The 18,748-nt window shown below is 40.2% G+C and overlaps 1 protein-coding gene across 1 annotated transcript in view; it reads right to left on the bottom strand.

The window, feature by feature from the left end:
• Nucleotides 1–18,748, bottom strand: part of LOC122787915 — a 153,876-nt gene that overhangs the window by 89,139 nt on the left and 45,989 nt on the right. Inside the window, exons 2-3 of the mRNA XM_044054841.1 lie at nucleotides 10,126–10,251; nucleotides 9,832–9,975 (exon numbers count right to left, since the gene is read on the bottom strand). Coding sequence (XP_043910776.1) covers nucleotides 9,832–9,975; nucleotides 10,126–10,251 — 270 coding nt within the window. The remainder of the gene's footprint in view (nucleotides 1–9,831; nucleotides 9,976–10,125; nucleotides 10,252–18,748) is intronic.

The following is an 18,748-nucleotide window of genomic DNA, read 5'->3' as shown; positions in this document are numbered from 1 at the left end:
AATGCATTCTATGGGCACCTACAGGAATTCATGGATCATGCCATCCCAAGCAAAACAAAGACTCACTCCTCCAAGTAAAGGAAACCAGTCTGGTGGACTCGCACCATAAACAAGCTATACAATAGGAGGAAACTAGTACAGGAAAGAGTAAAATCCCAAGAAGGGAAGACATCCCTTATCAGTATCAGCAAGTAACTACAATCCCTCAAAATCATCCAAGGCGAGCTTTGAAAGAAAAATTGCCAAGGACTCCAAAGAACCACAAGGCATTCTTTAGCTAGGTCAAGAATCTAAGTGGCAATGCTCAGAACTGCTCGGAGTTGGTGCATAATGGCACAAAATACACTGGACAGATTGCCAACATCCTGGCAGACAGGTAAAGTGCAAACTTCACCCCCCTCACCCACATAAGGGCCCATAACCATACCAGAAGAATGTACAGTCCCTGAAATCAGACACGCATGTTAAACAGCCCTCTCCAAAGCCAAAACACACAGCATCAGTGTCCCAGGCTGCTTCCTACACAAGCTCAAAGACTAACCCCTCACCTAAACACTGTTCAAACTCCGCCTCTCCATGGGCTACGCACCCATAGACTGGCACACAATGGTTATTCTGCTCCACAAAGGTGGAGCCACAACAGACCTCTGGAACTATCGCCCTATAAGCCTAACAGTCTGCAAGGCTATGGAGTGCATCATGGAACTTTAACAAACATTGGGAACCTCCAAACAGTGGACCCTACCCAGTTCAGCTTTAAGGGCAGATCATGCCTCCTAGACTTTGTAGACTTCTGTGAGATGGTTACCAAGGCTATAGATGAGGGAAAGGAGGTACACAACCTACCTAGACCTCGCCAATGCCTTTGACACCATTCCCCATTCTGGTATTATAGACAAGCTCACCAGCCTGAACATAAACCCCTATGTCACAAGATGGGTTGCCAACTGGCTCACTGACAGAACCCACATGGTGAGAGTTGCAGGAGCTAGGTCCCACAGGTTAAAAGTGGTATTCCCCAGGGCTCAGTCCTAGGACCCCTCTTGTTCAGCATACACAAGAGGTACAGGCAAGCACAGGACTACGGCTGACCAAAGTTTGCAGAAGATGCAAACTAGGGGCTATAATTGACACTGGCTAACAGACATCCAGGTCTCAGACTTGAGGCCATGATTTTGACACCAGGTATCAGCTAAATGCCAAAAGTGCATAGTCATCCCCTTTGGAAAAAACAAAGTACCCACAAGCTACCACATAAGTGGTAGTCCTCTAAATATGGAAGATGTAATAAGGGATCTGGGGACCCAAGTAGATAGTAATCACACCTTTGATAATCACATTGCTTAAGTGGTTAGAAAATCCTATGTGGCCCACCTAAAATCACAAAAGGGTTTGAATCCAGATCAAAGGGTCATTGTGTCCCTCTACTCATCAGACCCATCATGGAGTAAAACACCCCATTTGGGATGTACAAGACACCTGCAACAGCTGGAAAGACCACACAAGTACCTCAGCAAGAGGATCACTGTCCTCAGTGCCCTATGCAGCTCTGACTAAACTACAGCTGTACTCTGTTGCATACCACCTACTCAGAGGTGATCCCTGCCCGACATACAAGGCCTACTCAGAGGTGATCTCTGCCTGACATACAAGGCCATGTCCAACCCAGAATTGATGGACATGCTCCACCTAAAGAAAATCTTCTCCCCTCGCTCTAGGGATCTAAACCTCACCACAATAGGATGTGCTGGAGGGATAGATTCCTGTCCCAGAGACTCTCCATGCTTAGGAACAAGATTTCAATCTACATTAGGAAGAGCTCCTCGCTAACACTCTTCAAAAGAGACCTTGATGAGTGGATGAGAAACGAAGTTTACCCCAGGGATCACTTCAGTGGCTCTGCTGGACAGAGGCACAGGGAACTAATCTAAGGGGACGGCGAAAGCTAACATTCTGGCTATGCTTATAAATGCCTTTGGGCAGATAGCCTAGTATATTTTAAAGTACACTACCTTGGCAGTTAAAACAGATAATTGAAGTATTTAATCAATTGAGAGCAAGTAAATTCAGTTAATTGCACCCATGACGATTGGTAGATGCCGGATAACTGCAGTTTCTTGTTGCTTGACAGTGGCTATTAAAAACAGGCCTGCCTAATACTATACCCTACACTGGGGTTTCTTAGGTTGGGAGAAAAGGACTTTATTCCCATCTTCCTTTTTAAAACTCAATCTCAAAATATAAGGTATGTTTTTGCATGAAAATTGTCCTGTTTCAAATATTTTTTTCAGGTTGCTCGATTCCCAGATAACTGAGCGTTTAGTATTTTAGCTTTTGTATATACACTGCTGTTTCACTGAACGATACACATTACTCCTTGAAGGAGTTAGTCAGAGGTGCTAGGAGGTGATTAAAGTTAATCAAGTGGCTCGTTTTATTTATAAAATTACTAAGCATTCTTGAAAAATCTAGAGCCACCCTGTTCCCACTTGTTTTAAACCATTTCTGAATTGTATGCCCCTTGTTAATCTGATTTCAAAATACATACCCTACTCCTGTTTCATTGCCTCCGAGATTACAGAATCTCAAACTCACTCTAAAGTTACCCTACCATTTTGTTCTTTACCCACAGAATACAGACTACTCAGACAGTAGAGGCATATATCCTCAGACAGCAAAGCACTTGTTCCCCACTGGCATCTCTGCATCTAAAGCCCAACAAACCTGAAATGCAAAGCAGTCAGTGTAGGTATGGAAGGGAGACACCCTTTTTAAGACTGCTCAGCTGTACCTTGAGCAGGATACAACCCAAATAGCCAGATACTGCAGTAGAGACTAAGCTTATTTCATTTTTATCAATATTACAGACAATTGCCTATACAATTATATACAATATACAGAAAATCTCAGCACATTACATACACAAACTGATGTTATCAATATACCAATAAGTTTGTGTACAATGAAAGATCTTTAGAATGTTCCAGCAGAAGTTTGTTTAATGGAAAGGAAAAGTTCTGGGTACTACAAATGCTTTAAAATACTGAGATAATCTTAGTTAATCCAACACATATCAATTGAGTGCATACAAATACAAAGTGTCAACACCTACACCTTAGGAGACTACTTCGTACAACAAATTGTGAAACATTGGCATTTTACTCCTTAAAAGGAAATTAAAACACTGCTTAGTTGGCAAAAACCTCCATCTCAAATTACTGGAAGGTTTTCGACTAGACTTACACCTCTAAAGCTAGCACAGATTTAAAAGAAATTAAGGTAGCACTGAGGTTGGAATAAACTGGGCCCACATTATGCACAGTTACACAATCTTAAACTTTTGGAACAAATTAAGCAATATGGTCAGATTATGTCTATTTCTACAGAAAGGACTTTTTTGTATTCCCACTGACTTGTCAATAAGAATTTATTCCATGGGAATTTCCAAGATGGCTGCACACTGATCAACAGGTTGATTATAACTTGCAATTTGGGAGACAGCCAACAAGTCAGTTACTTGGGTAAATTAATTTACTGGTTAGTCACTACACTGCCTGGGATGTCAGGAAAGAAAAAAAATGGAAAAGGGGAACACTGGTGGGGAAAAGCTTTGAAATCTGAACTGCTAACAGCTGCAGTTCAGTTTAGGTTCAGTGCTTGAAGAAAACATATCAAACAATGAGGTAAAACAGAATATACAGTTTAATGATAAGTCTTGCATTCTTTTCAGCCTTTTAAGTAGCTATACAGACTAGCAGCTAAAAATGCAAAATTAAGGGGTTGAAATTAAGACTGGCGAACAGTAGGCATCAAAAAACAGTTCTAAGGGCTAGAAAACAGCACTGAAAACCAGAAACTCTGCTGTACCAGGGAAAGAGGAATGCACTGTATTAATTCTATGAAAGTAATAAGTAACTAGACCGGTAACCTGCAGCTTAAAAAGCATACGGTCATAATCCAAACTTGGTCAATAGAAAAAAGCAATACCTATAAAGTAGAGAGTCATATCAGCTTACAGCTGTGGCAGAAAGGTAAATATCAACTGGGAATGATCACTCACTGTACAACAGGCAGTTTTTATCATCCTTTGTTTGCAGGGATAACATTCAAGTTGCCAAATCCAACTTCTCCAGAATATTATGACCTGAATTATCCAAGACTTAGATTCAGAACAGGTGAAATGGAAACAATTTACCCAGTAAAAAGTGAACCAGCAAGTTGAGGGGATTCTGCTTTTGCTTCTGAGAATAGCATATCCCATAAACAGACATGATCAGCAAAACATTTGACTGTAAAACAGGAGTGCTCCAGAAAAAAGAAGAGGAGCAGACTAGAAACAAACACTCGACAACCAGAAACCAGCCAACAAGAATGTGAAAAATAGAACAAAAAAAAGTGTCAGTGCAATATGCTGTTTGGGCACTGCTGCGCTTTTGCAAGTAGTGAGGAAAAAAGACTGAAGTGTGGATTAAAACTGGTGGGCAAACTAAAGCACAATTTCCACTATCAATGTTTAGGAGGACAAGGAAGGAACAGAAGATGCAACCAAGTAACTGTTTTCTTAGTGATGCATATAAATTTCTTAAAGTGCATGTCCTACACAGTTTTGTACAGTACGCAGAGGTACTTTAAATGTGAGACTGTAGTGTCTTACTAGTCACTGCTGCCAATATCATACAAGGTTTCCCCATGCATCTGGGGTTTTACTGTAAAATACAGATTTACGTAGTATACTATGATCTCGGGCTGCTACAGAAGTAGTAAAGTGATCTGTTCATGTACACACTAGAATTATGGTGGTCTCCCTTGTGATGTATACAAGTGGAAGTGTACAAACTAAAAATGTAAAATGATCTATGCCATACAATCAGACATATGCAAGAGTTAAAAGTTAAACACCCATGTTTCTTACCAGCAGGATCCAGGTTACAAATGCATTATCTTGTATAGATCACCTTGAAGTCCCACCTCTCTGCCCAGTCTCTTACAGGTTAGAGAGATATATGCTTGGCATATAAGCATCTTCTGATCCAGCTGTGATGGACCTTTTGCACGTCCACAAAATGAACAGCATCAGAAGCACTAGATTCAAGGATTTACATTTTGCTTGACATAATAGGACATGTTGGCAAGACATGTGCTTCCCCCATGCTCTGGAACAGGCTCCCCAACCACAACCCTATTTTAAGCATAGCCTTGGTCAATTGATTGCAAATCAAATTCACTCTGGGTCTGAGCACTCATGTCTGAGCCAGATTGGGCATAGTCTGCTTAAAATACTCAACCCCCCCCCCATAACCTTTAGAAACTTCCTACATACCCCCTCCTAATAAATGCACAATGCATAGGGACACAATTGGAGTGGACTAGGCTAATAACCACCAGGACCTTTATAATTAGTACAATACCTATGAATAAAAGTATTAACTGGCCTTTACTAGTAAAAGTCTGCAAATGAACATCAAGTAGGCACAGGCAGTTAATCAGGAAATTACTTTGAGCTCAGATACTTGTATGAGAAACACTAAATTAGTACTTGACAGGACAAGCAGTTTAGGGAGTCACCACAACAGCAGTGTCAGGCAAAAAAATCAGTGAAAGTATGCAAGTTTGGTAAAGAACGAATGATGTTGGTGGAGGAAGAAATATTAGCTGTAAGATGCATTTGCAGCATGATTAAACCCAACTTTACAATAGATAAAGCCTTTGTATGCAGCTATTATGGCAACTGCTCACATATGGAGGAAGAACTTCCTTTGGACAGTTTAGTTTTCTAGGCGTTAGAAGGGGATTGCATTTAAAAATAAAATCTAGAAAAGTGTGACACTGGTCCACACAAACGAGGTCAGCATGCAAAATACATGCAAGTTTCAAGTAAGAAACTCAGTGATCACAGAATGTGAATCATAGAAGTGCCTGCGTTATCAACTATAGCAAGCAATCTAAATGTTTGTCCATAGTGACAATGCCAAACACTGTAGGGTACTGTAGTATTGTTACAGATGGCAGAAATGAGCATGGGAATTTGACAATTTCATAATGGTTAAATCCAGAGTATCAAGGAAAAGGGGCAATACCGATTTGCAAGAAGGGAACCAACAACAGAAGATACGACATGGCAAATTTGTGGTAATACTGTGACTGAAGACTGCACTGGCTTACTAAACCCAAAACTTAAATAGCTTAACAGAATTATTGGAGACTGCTTCCAGCGGGCATTATTCATCAGTGGGGACCAAAAACAGATAAGCAATTGTAGATACATCAGGGGGACCTAGAAGATAAGGTAGGGTTCTGATGTGAAAATATTTTGAATGGAAAATTTTTACCAACCGCAGCCCAGAAAAAGGAATCTTATTGCAATGGTACATACATAATCAAATAACTGCTGCAGTAGCCTTACAAGGCTATAACAAGCAGGATAACTTTCAGAGCACCTTCCACACACCCAGTCAGCTCTCAAGATGAACACTGGGACACCAAACCCTTTAGAGTTTGCATGCCAACAAACTGAGGCTAAAGCACAGACAAGGAGTACGTACCACACTGGCATAAAAGGCAAACAAAAATAGGGGAAATTGAGGCAGAGACTGGCTCTGGCCAACAGCGATCATTTCAACAGCCACTGTTACAGCAGCTTTACACAAATTTTACTATGTGGATTACACCTTTTCCATCCACTGCTGCTCCCTGCTGCGTGATCCGGCTAAACAAACTTTCAGACCCACAGCATCTATGCATGTAATGTGGCCCTCAAACATGAAGTCATTTATTGGCAATCAAGCCAATGACTTGTATTTTCTAATACAAGAGGTACAAAAACTGGACGGTTTTAAAGATTCTCTGGCCTCCTGTCTACCAGTCAGCACAGAGATTAAGGCTCAGTACCATTACCTGACCCTTTGTCTATAACGAGCATGAATTCCTTCAGCCTCTACTTACTGTAATGTAGAGCAACTCACTTAACTGTACACTATTCCCAGGCTAGTGCTGAAATGGTCTACACAGATCACCCAGTTAAATTAAGGCTTATGCAATAAAAAAAAAAAGAGTGGGGGTACACCATGATAAATAGGCTACTTGCATATTATCTCTGGCACATTCCTAACCTGTCAACTTCTGATGTCTTCCCGAAACTCTGTCTTAACCTAAGGTCTTATCTACCGTTTGTCAACTTTTCATATAGGAAGAGGAATAACTGCTAGGATTCCTCTTCCTGACCGATAAATATGAGCTGAACACTAGCATCTTTGCTTCAGTGATACTATTGAGATTAATTATCCTAACAAAGCATTATGTGCTGCATCTTTCTCAAGAGGTCCACTACAACTGCTGTGAATATGCACTCCAAAATGTATTATTGCTACTAATAAATTATGTTCAGGACCAAATAAGAATCCATTACTTATCCGCGGTTGTGGTGCTGCGGTAGCGTTGTCACCTCACAGTAAGACGCTGTCCGGTTTGATTCTCAGCTAGAACGTCTTGTGTGGGAGACATGCGTGAATGGGCGTACCTTCGTTGAAGGTTGCGCGCCAGGGCTGGTAGCTTGGCACGTAAAAAATCATTTGCGGACCGGATTTCCGCTGTGGCGACCCCTGACCGGGAAAAGCCGAAAGGCACAACCAAATAGGAATCCACATGAACAGTAAAGTGAACACAACATAACAAAATTAAATTTTGTTGTTAACAGAGTCCAACTAGGCATGAACCATTTTCAGTGGAGACCAGAAGAGAAGAGCTCCAGAACATGAATACGTAAAGCTTGAAACACTACATAATAACAATGCTTGAAAACAAAAGGTTGACATACGTCGGATAAGGTTTCAGGCAGATTACATAGCTTGGAAGCAAATGTAAACATATGAAGCAAAATCGATACATAATTAGATACACTGGAGCAGGAAATTAAAGCACACGTTCGTATAAAGCTATATCCATCGGTCATGTGAAGCAATGTTGGTAAATTTAGATCTAACATCCTAGACACACAGAGCAAAGTTATTGAACAGGGATAGCCCTCGGATGTTCAGGTAAAAACGCCTGTCCTACCAAAAGACAAACCCACAATGCCTGTCTTGCATCCTAGGATCAATTGAAGCTTTACTCATACCTCAAGTGTACCTCATTACGAGGAATGTACCTCATGTTCCTCGAAGCTCCTCAAAGTTCAACATTGAAAGTGTCACACATTCAGTGCTAGGAACTTAAGTGAAATCCACAGTAAATTCATATCAATTCACTAAAGGATCTTCTTTATAAAACCAGCATATTTTAACCATCATAGGACCTTCCTAGTTGAAGTTGTTAGCAAGCCCTTAGTATGTGTTCCACATTTTGCCCATTTGTTCCACATTAAGGTGAGTGTTCCTCATTTTGGAGATGGAAGGTTGAGAGCTATTATAGAAAGTTAGTTTGGCAAATAATGCAGGAACACCTCACAGAATACACCAATTATACGTAACAGTGAAACCACGATATAAATAAACACGCTTATTTATGGGAGAAGACTTATTCTGCTTGCCAATACCTTCCAGTTGCTTAAATCACTACCCATTACTTACGAGATATTGTGGAAAATGGACCGAAGAGTGAAACTAGAAACGCGACTAAAACACGGTGTTCACTTTATTTGCAAACATTTTGCAAATGAGGAATACAGTGGAAACTGCAGGCTAAGAAAGATCATTCTGAAAATAATTAACTAGCAACCGCAATGACCCATTTACAGCCAATAGTACTACCCAGTGCTCTCCAATTGCTTGTTTTTAAGCTAATAATCAGCACTGGAAGAAAAAAAAACTTCTTCCCTAGTCCATGGAGTCGAATGCTCGTGTTATGTTCAAATTGCAACTAGTTGTCTTCCCGCTTGTTTGTGGTTTTTAAAGTAATGCATTATCACTCTCAACCTCCTGCAATCAAACCATTTAAGTTAGACAAACTATAAACTTTTTTTCAGCAGCCAAACTCGTCCACACAACACTTCCAAACACTGCTCAAAGCTGAGAGATTATAAAGTCATCAAGGACATTTAAAATATTAACACAATTGGTTTGAAACAAATGAGAACGTGAAGGTTTGCTAAAACAAAGATCAGTTGTAATTCTTTTCTTCAAAACTCAGTTGAACTAAAATAGCTGAAAACAGGACATTTGCGATTTATGCCTTCTAAAAAAAATCGTATCTTGTATTCAAAGCTGCTCTTTATCTCCGCTACTCAACGCAAACTGCATACACCACATTTAAAGCCTGAAGACAGTAAGCGTTTTCCCAGCTTATTGCATGAAAAAAAAAAATTGTAACGTCTAAATGGCGATGTAAACTAAGTTACCCTTAAGACGAAGTCAAATTACTCTTAAAATACACATCAGGTGATACACGTGTTTTGGCCTTTGTCCAAGATTCTTTACCAAAGAAGCCCATCTCTACACCCCACAAACTTCAATAACTATGCGAATTCAAAAGCAATGGAGGAGCAAAGAATCGACGCAATAAGGAAACCAAGCCTACTGTACCTTTAGCCACACAAGAACTAATATTACTGTTACATGCTTAAAAATCACCTCATAACGGTGCCAATTTTCACCGCAAGACAATCTACTGCAGGAATCCGACCATCTCAAAGTTTCTTCCCTTTCAGTACTTTTTTATAAGTATTTTGAAGCAATACGGACTCCGTGATTGGGGGGGGGGGGGGGGGGGTATAAGAAATAACTGCAGGAAATGTAGAGTGCACTTTGCCTCCGAACAATACCGCATATGGACAATATTCATTGCTAACAAATTGTAACATTTTTTCAAACTCCTCAAAGATGAATGATTTTAACTCACCAGAAGTTTGAAAGGCCCAAGCTGAGTAATCCAATATAGCAGCCCGCGGTCTCGAGTGTTCAGAGTTACGGGTAAATTACTTTTTATCCCATTAAGGTTCTCCTCTTCGGGCTCTTCTTTCCCTTCAAAGGGCGCACGTTTCTCCTAACAAAATAAATATTCACGTAGATAACCGAGCAGAAAGCAAACGACAAATGCATTACAATAAAATAAGTAAAAACAAATCTTATTTATTGACCAAAATAATCAAGGCTTGTTTGGGATCCATAAGCCCAGTCTAGCTTATTTACCCACCTCAATACCATTTTTTTCTTGATTTTGTTGCAAGTCAGGGCTGACTGGATCAGAAGTAAATCTTGACTTGCCATTGAGAAGCTGGGATAAACTAAACAACACTGGGGTTTTCTCAGCATTATAAAACTTCAGTTACCCTGAGAGGTCACCTGATGTTAATTAAGGGGTCAGCATGCAGTAGATGGGGAATGATAGCAGTGAGCAATAGAATTCCTAAATTTCTTCACTCGTTGTTTTCTACAGACCTGCCTGCTTTGTTACAAATAACATAAAACTGCACTTTGACTACTAACACTACAAACTTTAGTCTTTTTAATTAAGAAAAGTACATTTTAGCTTACTTGTCAACTGTTTTCTGTAAAGTACAAGCACTTATCAGGGTAATAAGACAGTGGTTGAGAAACCTGTAATGAAGCATTGGTGATTTTAGTCAGTTTCACATCTTTTGAAAAAAAACGATGTTTAATTCCAACCGTTTATTATATTTTATTTGTATGCAAATATATATTTCCTATCTTTGAATCCATACCTGTTCAAATGTTTATGTTTGCTCCCCTAATTATAACATTGTTTGCAGCAGCAGGGTAGCATATAATAATCATACAAAATATTATGACATGGAGTGATTAAGTCATAGTTACTGCACAGTCTGTGGAGGGGTGGGCACGCTAACAGTAACCCAAGTACAATCTAAGCCATCAAACACCCCTTAACTGACAAAACATGAAATGCCCACAGGCTTGCCATGCTATATTGTTATTTATTGTGACACCAGTATTTGAAAACTTTTAGTCTTATGTTTTTAAGTAGCACCACTGTTAAGATATAAAAATCTGATTGGAGTCTCTGGGAATCAATTAAGAATTGCACTGAATAAACCTACATTTATGTATATGAGGATGCTGGCACAATACATCAGATTAGTGCAACTGCTACTACTTCGTATAATTTGTTTATACAAGGCATGTACATTTTGATTTAAAAGTTTAAAAGTGCGATTATGTAATGCTGAGTATGTTAATTTTCCCGGTCAATTATGTTTTTAATGAAATATGTTAGCTAAGCCACTACAGAAAAAAAGCAGCATTTTTCTCAAGACAGTGTCACTATGAAAATTAGTATTTAATTTCTAAACGTTATTCATTATCTGATAACAATTACATACTTAATACAATACAGGTCACAGAGGACCCTGTCCCGGCAGTCACTAGGTGCAAGGCACAAAGACTAATCCTGAATGGGGTGCCAAACTATCACAGACACACCTACAGAAATTTTTAGAAGATTGCCAGTTCATTTATACCATATCACTGGAATGTAGAAGGAAACAGAAGCACCCAGTAAAAACCCGCAAGGACACACGAAGGATGTGCAGACTCTGCACAGAAGACAACCCCCCCAAAAAAAAACTGGGGTACCAGGCACTCTTGTGTCAATCTACTGCACACTATGCAAAACAGAAACAGAAAATATTTGCTGACCTAACAATACATAACTGATAAAACAACCCCAACAAAAGAAGTTAGGCAATCTATTGCATCCATTCTGCAACTGTCCCCATGGATAGAACAGCGTGTGTAAGTGTTGGGTTCAGTTTATTAGTTATGCATTGTTGGAACTGTAATATTTTCCCTGTACACAACAGAAAATGTCATGAACTTCAATGAAATACACAGCATGTTGCCAGTAAACTACATTACATGGCAAATAATAGTGATGACACAGTTACAAGTTCTCGAGATACTCTTTACTCAGTGTTTTAACTTTAGCTCTTTTAGTAATACATAATTAACTAATAACATATAATTCTTACTGGTTATATTACTTCAGTAGACTGATAAAACAAAATGTATAATATCCATATATTGGCCATTACATATAAACAATTTAAAGCACAAAATTCAGAAAGATGAGATACCCAAAAGAAGACAAAATATATTTTCATTTAAAAGACAATTTCGGAAAACATAAATAATGTCCAAAATGATAACATGCAAAGCATAGTTTCTAAAGAAATAAACCACATTAAAAGAATACTACACAATTTCAACTATCACCTGAAAAACAAATCTGTATAAAAGTCTGTACCTCACAACCTCTTAGCACAAGAAATCTGAACAAAGTCAAAACTAATGGGGAAACAAATCCCCAACATCAGAGACAGATTTTAATTAATGCTCTTATAAATTTAGAAAATTGCCAGAAAAACAGGTTTTGTATTAGCATACATTTTCTGAAGGATATGAAGTCTATAACTCAAATGTCTCATCATTTAATAATTTCAATCCTCAATGATTAGCCAGAAAACCACACATTTTATGAGAAAAACACCAGAAGTATGAGGCAAAAATATGGCCATTTTCAAAAATCTGGACAGCTGAGTGGAATGATCAAGGCATTATCTTTTCAAACATACATTAAAAATGCATAAACACTGTATAAAATGAACATTATATGTAAAATATATCATGCCACTAAAAGAAATACCATTTTAATGCAATAATCCCATGAGAGTTATCAGACACAAGAGAGTTCTGTGGTGAGGAGAATCTTCCAACAACAATACACCTGACAGTCTATTATGTCCCTATAATGCACACTTTGTCAAGTATTATTACTTATATAGCACCTTTCCCAAACTAGTAGGCTGCAAGAAGCCAGAAAGCTATGCAGAAAGGACAAAAGAGATGTGCTGTTGTGCCTTCTGCACTTCTTCTCTGAATCACTTCATTTTTGTATGAAATAACCAAGAATGCTTTTAACAAACCCTGGGATTCAGAAACGTGGTGTCCACACCAGGAGTAGGACCAGAGGGCTTATCAGCCTCTGCTGCAGATGGTTCGGGAAAGGTTGCCCTGGCAGGCTGAGATGCAGATGGTGTTGGTGGTGATGGACAGTGGATGCTCTAGTCTGCAGTGTAGCCACAGGCTACTGTATGAAAAATGGATAGAAACAACATAACAACTAAAAAAATTAATTGAACAGAAAGTTTAGCAACAAAGAGGATGTGGAAGAGAAATACAAACATACTATGAAATACAGTGTTTAAAATCAGCATGACCCCTATGCATACTGCCGTGCTGTTGATTCCATATCCCATTGCTTCTCCCTCCCAGGGGACTCCATGAACTGTGAAGGAATGAACTGGTTTCCCTGCTCTAAAGCATTTTAAAAAGTGAGCCATCCAACATTCTGACCTGTTTGATAGTTTTGTTTGTGTTTGTGAGGAAAAAACATAAAGTAAACAAAAACAGTCAAGTCAACACAAACAGATGATTGCAAGCAATGCAATGAACAATTCTAAAGCATACACCGGATCCAGGAGAAGAAGCGCTGTAAAAAAAATAAATACTAGAAAAGCTAACTGAATATTGATTACAGGTAGTCAGTATAATGTCCAGCAATGTGTAGGTAGGTTTTGGGGTCAGGGATAACAGCAGTAGACATAATAGATGCTGCAACTATACATTTTTTTTTAGCAGCAGTATTGTAGTAGGAAGGCACAGCAATCTCGTTGGTGGTATTCCACCTCTCAGTAAAGACATAGGAGTTACTTTCTTGCAGCAGCTTCATGTAATGCCTGACCCAGGCCAACACTAGCATGGCACCTGTTAACTTAATAAGGAGCTGTCAATTATGCAGTTCTGGCCACATGGAATGATGGCAAGCTGCCACCAAATCAACACCATATATCTCTGAATGGAGAAGCCAACCCTGCAGTAGAACAGATATCCTCTCTTATATTTTTGTTCTGTGATTGGCGGTACACTGGCAGTTATGAAATGTTTGATTTCCTGGTTAATCAGTGAAGTTAAGGCATACATTCTCATCTCATGTGTTCTTGATTTTATCGGAATTGTGTCCTGGTGTTTTCCTCAAGTCTGGTTTGTTCTTTGTAATACTTGTGGTTTCCTGATAAACTGAAGATTGCAATCATTAAAAAGACAGGTGACATTTGAAGGGTTGTAGCCCTTGGACAGAACATCAGGGAATGAGAAGACAGAGGAAAAGTTCAGAGTTAATTATTAAGGTGTATCTAGCAATCACATGATGTTTAAATTCCTGTAGTTTTTACAACATTTACAAAATATTCTCAAAGCAAAGCCATTCATTTACATATTGGCATCACACATATTCAAATAATCATTCCTAACATTAAAGGTACCACACAAATATACAACTAAAGCAGCTCAGGCATGCAAACATAATGCAGACCATCTGTGTGCGTGTTTGGGAGGGTGGATAGGGATGGTGACTACCCTCTCAAAAGAAAATGTAACTCTCACTCCACTTTCTGGATGTAACTGAGTATATCATACCAACACTAATTGATTAATTATCAAGCAACAACTAGCCTCTGCATGATTTTTATTTAATTAATCCACCATGGTTTACCTTTAACTGTTTATTCAGTGTCCTTTTGCAACCAAATCCTAGCCTGTTCACCTACTTGTCCTTCCCAGTTCAACCAAATCCTTTCTGGTGTATCCAAAACTCTGTCCATGCAATAAGTGACCATTTAAGTCATTATTTTTAAACTGCCCTATTTTAGTCTGCAAACCACAGCAGTGTCCTATGACAGCTTGATGTTAAATTATGATGTTAAATAGGCACAATATGAGAAAAGCATGTTATAAATAAATAGCTGGTAATAATCTGAATCACTTACATGACTTTCTTTGAGGGGTGAGGAGGAGAAACAAAAAGCAAGAAGAATAAAAAGTAAATGACGCAATAATGAATAAGAGGTCAAAAGTACCTTACTAGTATGTCATTGTAACATTTTAACATGCAAACCAAGGGGTAAAGAGGTCACACAGACAAACCATTCAGTAAAAGCTCCAAGAAAGACCCAGCTAAGCTAGACTCTTCACTGTGTAATACCTGAAATCTCCTGTAGTAGAGGGCCATAGGATATATGCAAATGACCCTTTAAGAGCATACAAGTGTTTTATAGGTTCATAGGTTCATAGGTAGGTACTACGCCATCTGCCCTAGAGCCTATACAAGCCCAGCCAAAAAGGTACCCCTGGCTTTCACCACCCAAGAAAATTTAATTATTTTCCTGTGCCCCTGTCGAGCAGAGCCAGAGAGGTGATCCCCGGGGTCAATTTCCTATTTCCCATCCAGTCATCAAGATTTTTCTTGAAGACTGCTAATGAGGAGCTTTGTTTGATATAGATAGGTAGTTTGTTCCAGAGTATGGGAAGTCTCTGGGACAAGAATCTATCCCTCCAGTGTGTTCTGTTTATTGTGGTGACAAGGTTTAGGTCCCGAGAGCGTGTAGCTCGGAGGGATTGGGATTTTTTTAAGTGGAGCATGTCCAACAGCTCTGGGTATGACATAGCTTTGTATTTTAGGCAGAGATCGCCTCTGAGTAGACGATATGGAATGGAGTAAAGCTGGAGTTTTTTGAGACGGTCTGCGTAGGTCATCTGTTTGAGGCCGGTAATCCTCTTTGTGAGGTATTTCTGCGGCCTTTCCAGTTGTTGTAGATGTCTTGTGAGGTACATACCAAAAGGGGCGTTGTACGCTATAATAGATCTAATGAGTGATGAGTAGAGGGGAAAATTGACCTCTTTTTTCCAGGATGAGAAACCTTTTATGATGAGGTGTGTCACGTAGAAGGATTTCCTGACTACTGTGGCGATGTGATTATCAAAGGAGAGACCACTGTCCACCTGTGTCCCAAGGTCTCTTATCACAATTTCAGTGTTAAGTAGACTACCACCTATGTGGTAGTTCATGGATACAGAGTTTTTACCAAAAGGGATGACAATGCACTTTTTGGCATTGAGCTTGAGGCCATGGCTTTGACACCAGGCATCTGTCTTAGTGAGGCCCTTTTGTAGGATGTCCACATTGTTAAGAGTTTTGATTATGGCTCCTAGTTTGCAGTCATCTGCGAACTTCATTAGCCAAAGACATTCTGTGTTAGCCTGTACTTCAGAGAAGTAGATACCAAACAGGAGAGGACCCAGGACTGAACCCTGTGGTACTCCACTTGTCACTGGTCTGAAGTCGGATTTGGAGTCTGCTATTTTTACAGTGTGGGTTCGTCAGTGAGCCAGTTGGCAACCCATCTTGTGACATAGGGATTTATACCTAGTTTAGTGAGTTTATCTATAATTCCAGAGTGGGAGATGGTGTCAAAAGCCTTGGCGAGATCTAGATAGGCTGTGTGAACCACCTTACCCTCGTCTACGGCTTTGGTGACTGCTTCAAACAAGTCAATCAGGTTTAGGAGACATGATCTGCCTTTTACAAACCCGAACTGGGAGGGGTCCAGAGTTTGGAGATTACTAATGTCTTTGTTTATAAGTTTCATGATGATACATTCCATGGCCTTGCAGACCACACTCGTTAGGCTAATGGGGCGGTAGTTCCCGGGGTCCGTGGTGGCTCCCCCTTTGTGGAGTGGGATAACAGTTACTGTGCGCCATTCAGTGGGCAAAAAGCCTGAGGTGAGGCTATGATTGAACATGGTGCTTTGGTGGGGTGCCAGTTCATTCTGTAGTTCATGTACAACGCAGCCTGGGATGTTGTCAGGTCCCATAGATGCTGTGTTCTTGGCTTGGAGAGTGTGTTTTTTACCTGTGCAGCCGGGATTACAGGAACTTTGCATTCTTCTGGTATAGAGATGGGTGTTTTAGGGGGTGAGGGGGGATAAAGTTAGCACTGAACCTATCTGCCAGGATGTTGGCGATATCAGTTGGTTCTGTGTATTTAGTGCCATTGTGCTGTAACTCAGAGCAGATATGAGTGTTGCCACTGAGATTCTTGGCATAGCTATAAAATGCTTTGTGGCTGTCTGTAGAATCAGTGGCGATTTTGTTTTCATAACTAGCTTTGGAGGATTTTATGAGGGATCTCAGCTTCTTACTGAGGCTGACCAGGGAGTTCTTCCAGTCATGGGATTTTACTCTTTTTTGCAACAGTTTCTATCTTCTGTTGCAGTTTGCTTATGGCAGGGGACCACCAGATTGGCTTCCTTTTTTTGGAGGATAGCATCTTGGTTCTGTTAGGGATAGCATGATTAATGCACTCGTGTAAGTGCTTATAAAGTGCATTTGTGTAGGATTCAGTAGTCGTACCTCTATTGTCTGTCTGCATGGGTGTCATGAAGTTTGCCACTTCTGTCTTAAGAAGCGTGAAGCTGGCTTTGGAGAAATTTTTTACAGTGGTTTCACTAATGGGGGGTGGGGGCAGGATGTGGATGTCTAGGCTGATTAGCTTGTGGTCGGATCTGACCAATGAGGAATTGACACCTCTGGTGTGGAACACCAATCGCCCATGTTGGTAATGACCAGGTCTAGGATATTTCTTCCCCTGGTGGGGGTGTGGATAACTTGATCCAAGGCGTTGGAATTTATGAATTCCAGAAAACATTGAGCAAAAGAGTTGGTACATGAGTAGTTTTCCCAGTTAATGGTGGGGTAGTTGAAATTGCCTATTATTAGGGTGTTGGGTTGTCCCCTAATATTTTCCAGTGTATCAAGAAATGAGGAGTGGGAATCCTGGGGCATGGTGGGGGATCTGTAGCAAGTTACAACTTGGATTGTGGTCTTGCCAAGAGTTAGTTGCACTTGGATAATCTCAGATGCATTATGCTGAGCAACTAGCCTGGAGATGTGGATATCCTTTAATGAATATAAACACGCCTCCACCTTTAGTGTTTCAGTCCAGGTTAGGTGGCCGAAAGGTGTGGTATGACTTATAGCCTGGTAATGCAGGGGTGCTTTCTGGAGCCTTGAACTAGGTCTCTGTCACTGCACAGATGTCGATGTTCTCCATTTTAAGGAGTGCCTCGAGTGAATGCATTTTGAGGTTTCGACTTCTAGCATTGAGTAAGTAGCATTACCCTCAGATTTTGCTTGCTTGTACCAGTTATGGTGGTGAATTTGTCATTTGAACCTTGCCTAAAAAAGGGACTATAGAGGTGGCAAGAGCCTTAGCCAGTATCCAGAATCCCAAGGGCGACAGGTGCAGGTAATCTCTGGCAAAGCATTGTGGTCTGTCAATCATGTCATCCCAGGCAGACAGATACTGGATCCCCTTAGAATGACACCAGAAGCTTAACCAATTGTTGAAGTCAATCATTTTGTCCTTTTACTGTGATATCATTCTGGGTGATGGCAGGATGCTACTCAGGGCTAGGGTCATGCCTGCCTGGGCTACAAGATCAGAGAGCTCCTCCATGTCTCTTTTCATGTAGTCCAGGGAGATACATCTCAGGTCATTCACACCAACATGGACAATGACAGAGTCATATTTGTACTTGTTGTGGAGTGATCTGAGTGCATGCATTATGTGACAGATCCTGGCACCTGACTGGCAGCTGAGAATTACTTTCTCCTTGTTTAGCCTGGTGAGTGGAGCATCAGTGTGCCTGACTACAGCGTAACATATGACTAGAGTGTTGGGTACCTTGTTATGCCTTATGGGCTGTGGTTGAGTGGCACATTGAGTTTGTGGGCTATGTGTCATTTGAGTTGTGTTGGGGGTGGAGTTTGCACGCGTTTCTGCTTTGGAGGTCTCTGTTGCTTGAGCATGTTTTTATTGAGAGCCTCTGAGAATGTAGGTGTGTGTTTTGTGTTGCTATGTGTGTGTTTTGGTGGTATAG

The sequence above is a fragment of the Protopterus annectens genome, chromosome 13.part0 (genome assembly GCF_019279795.1).
Source record: "Protopterus annectens isolate FY-2018-M chromosome 13.part0, PAN1.0, whole genome shotgun sequence".
Taxonomy (NCBI): domain Eukaryota; kingdom Metazoa; phylum Chordata; order Ceratodontiformes; family Protopteridae; genus Protopterus; species Protopterus annectens.
This window is presented reverse-complemented; position numbering and strand designations above follow the sequence as displayed.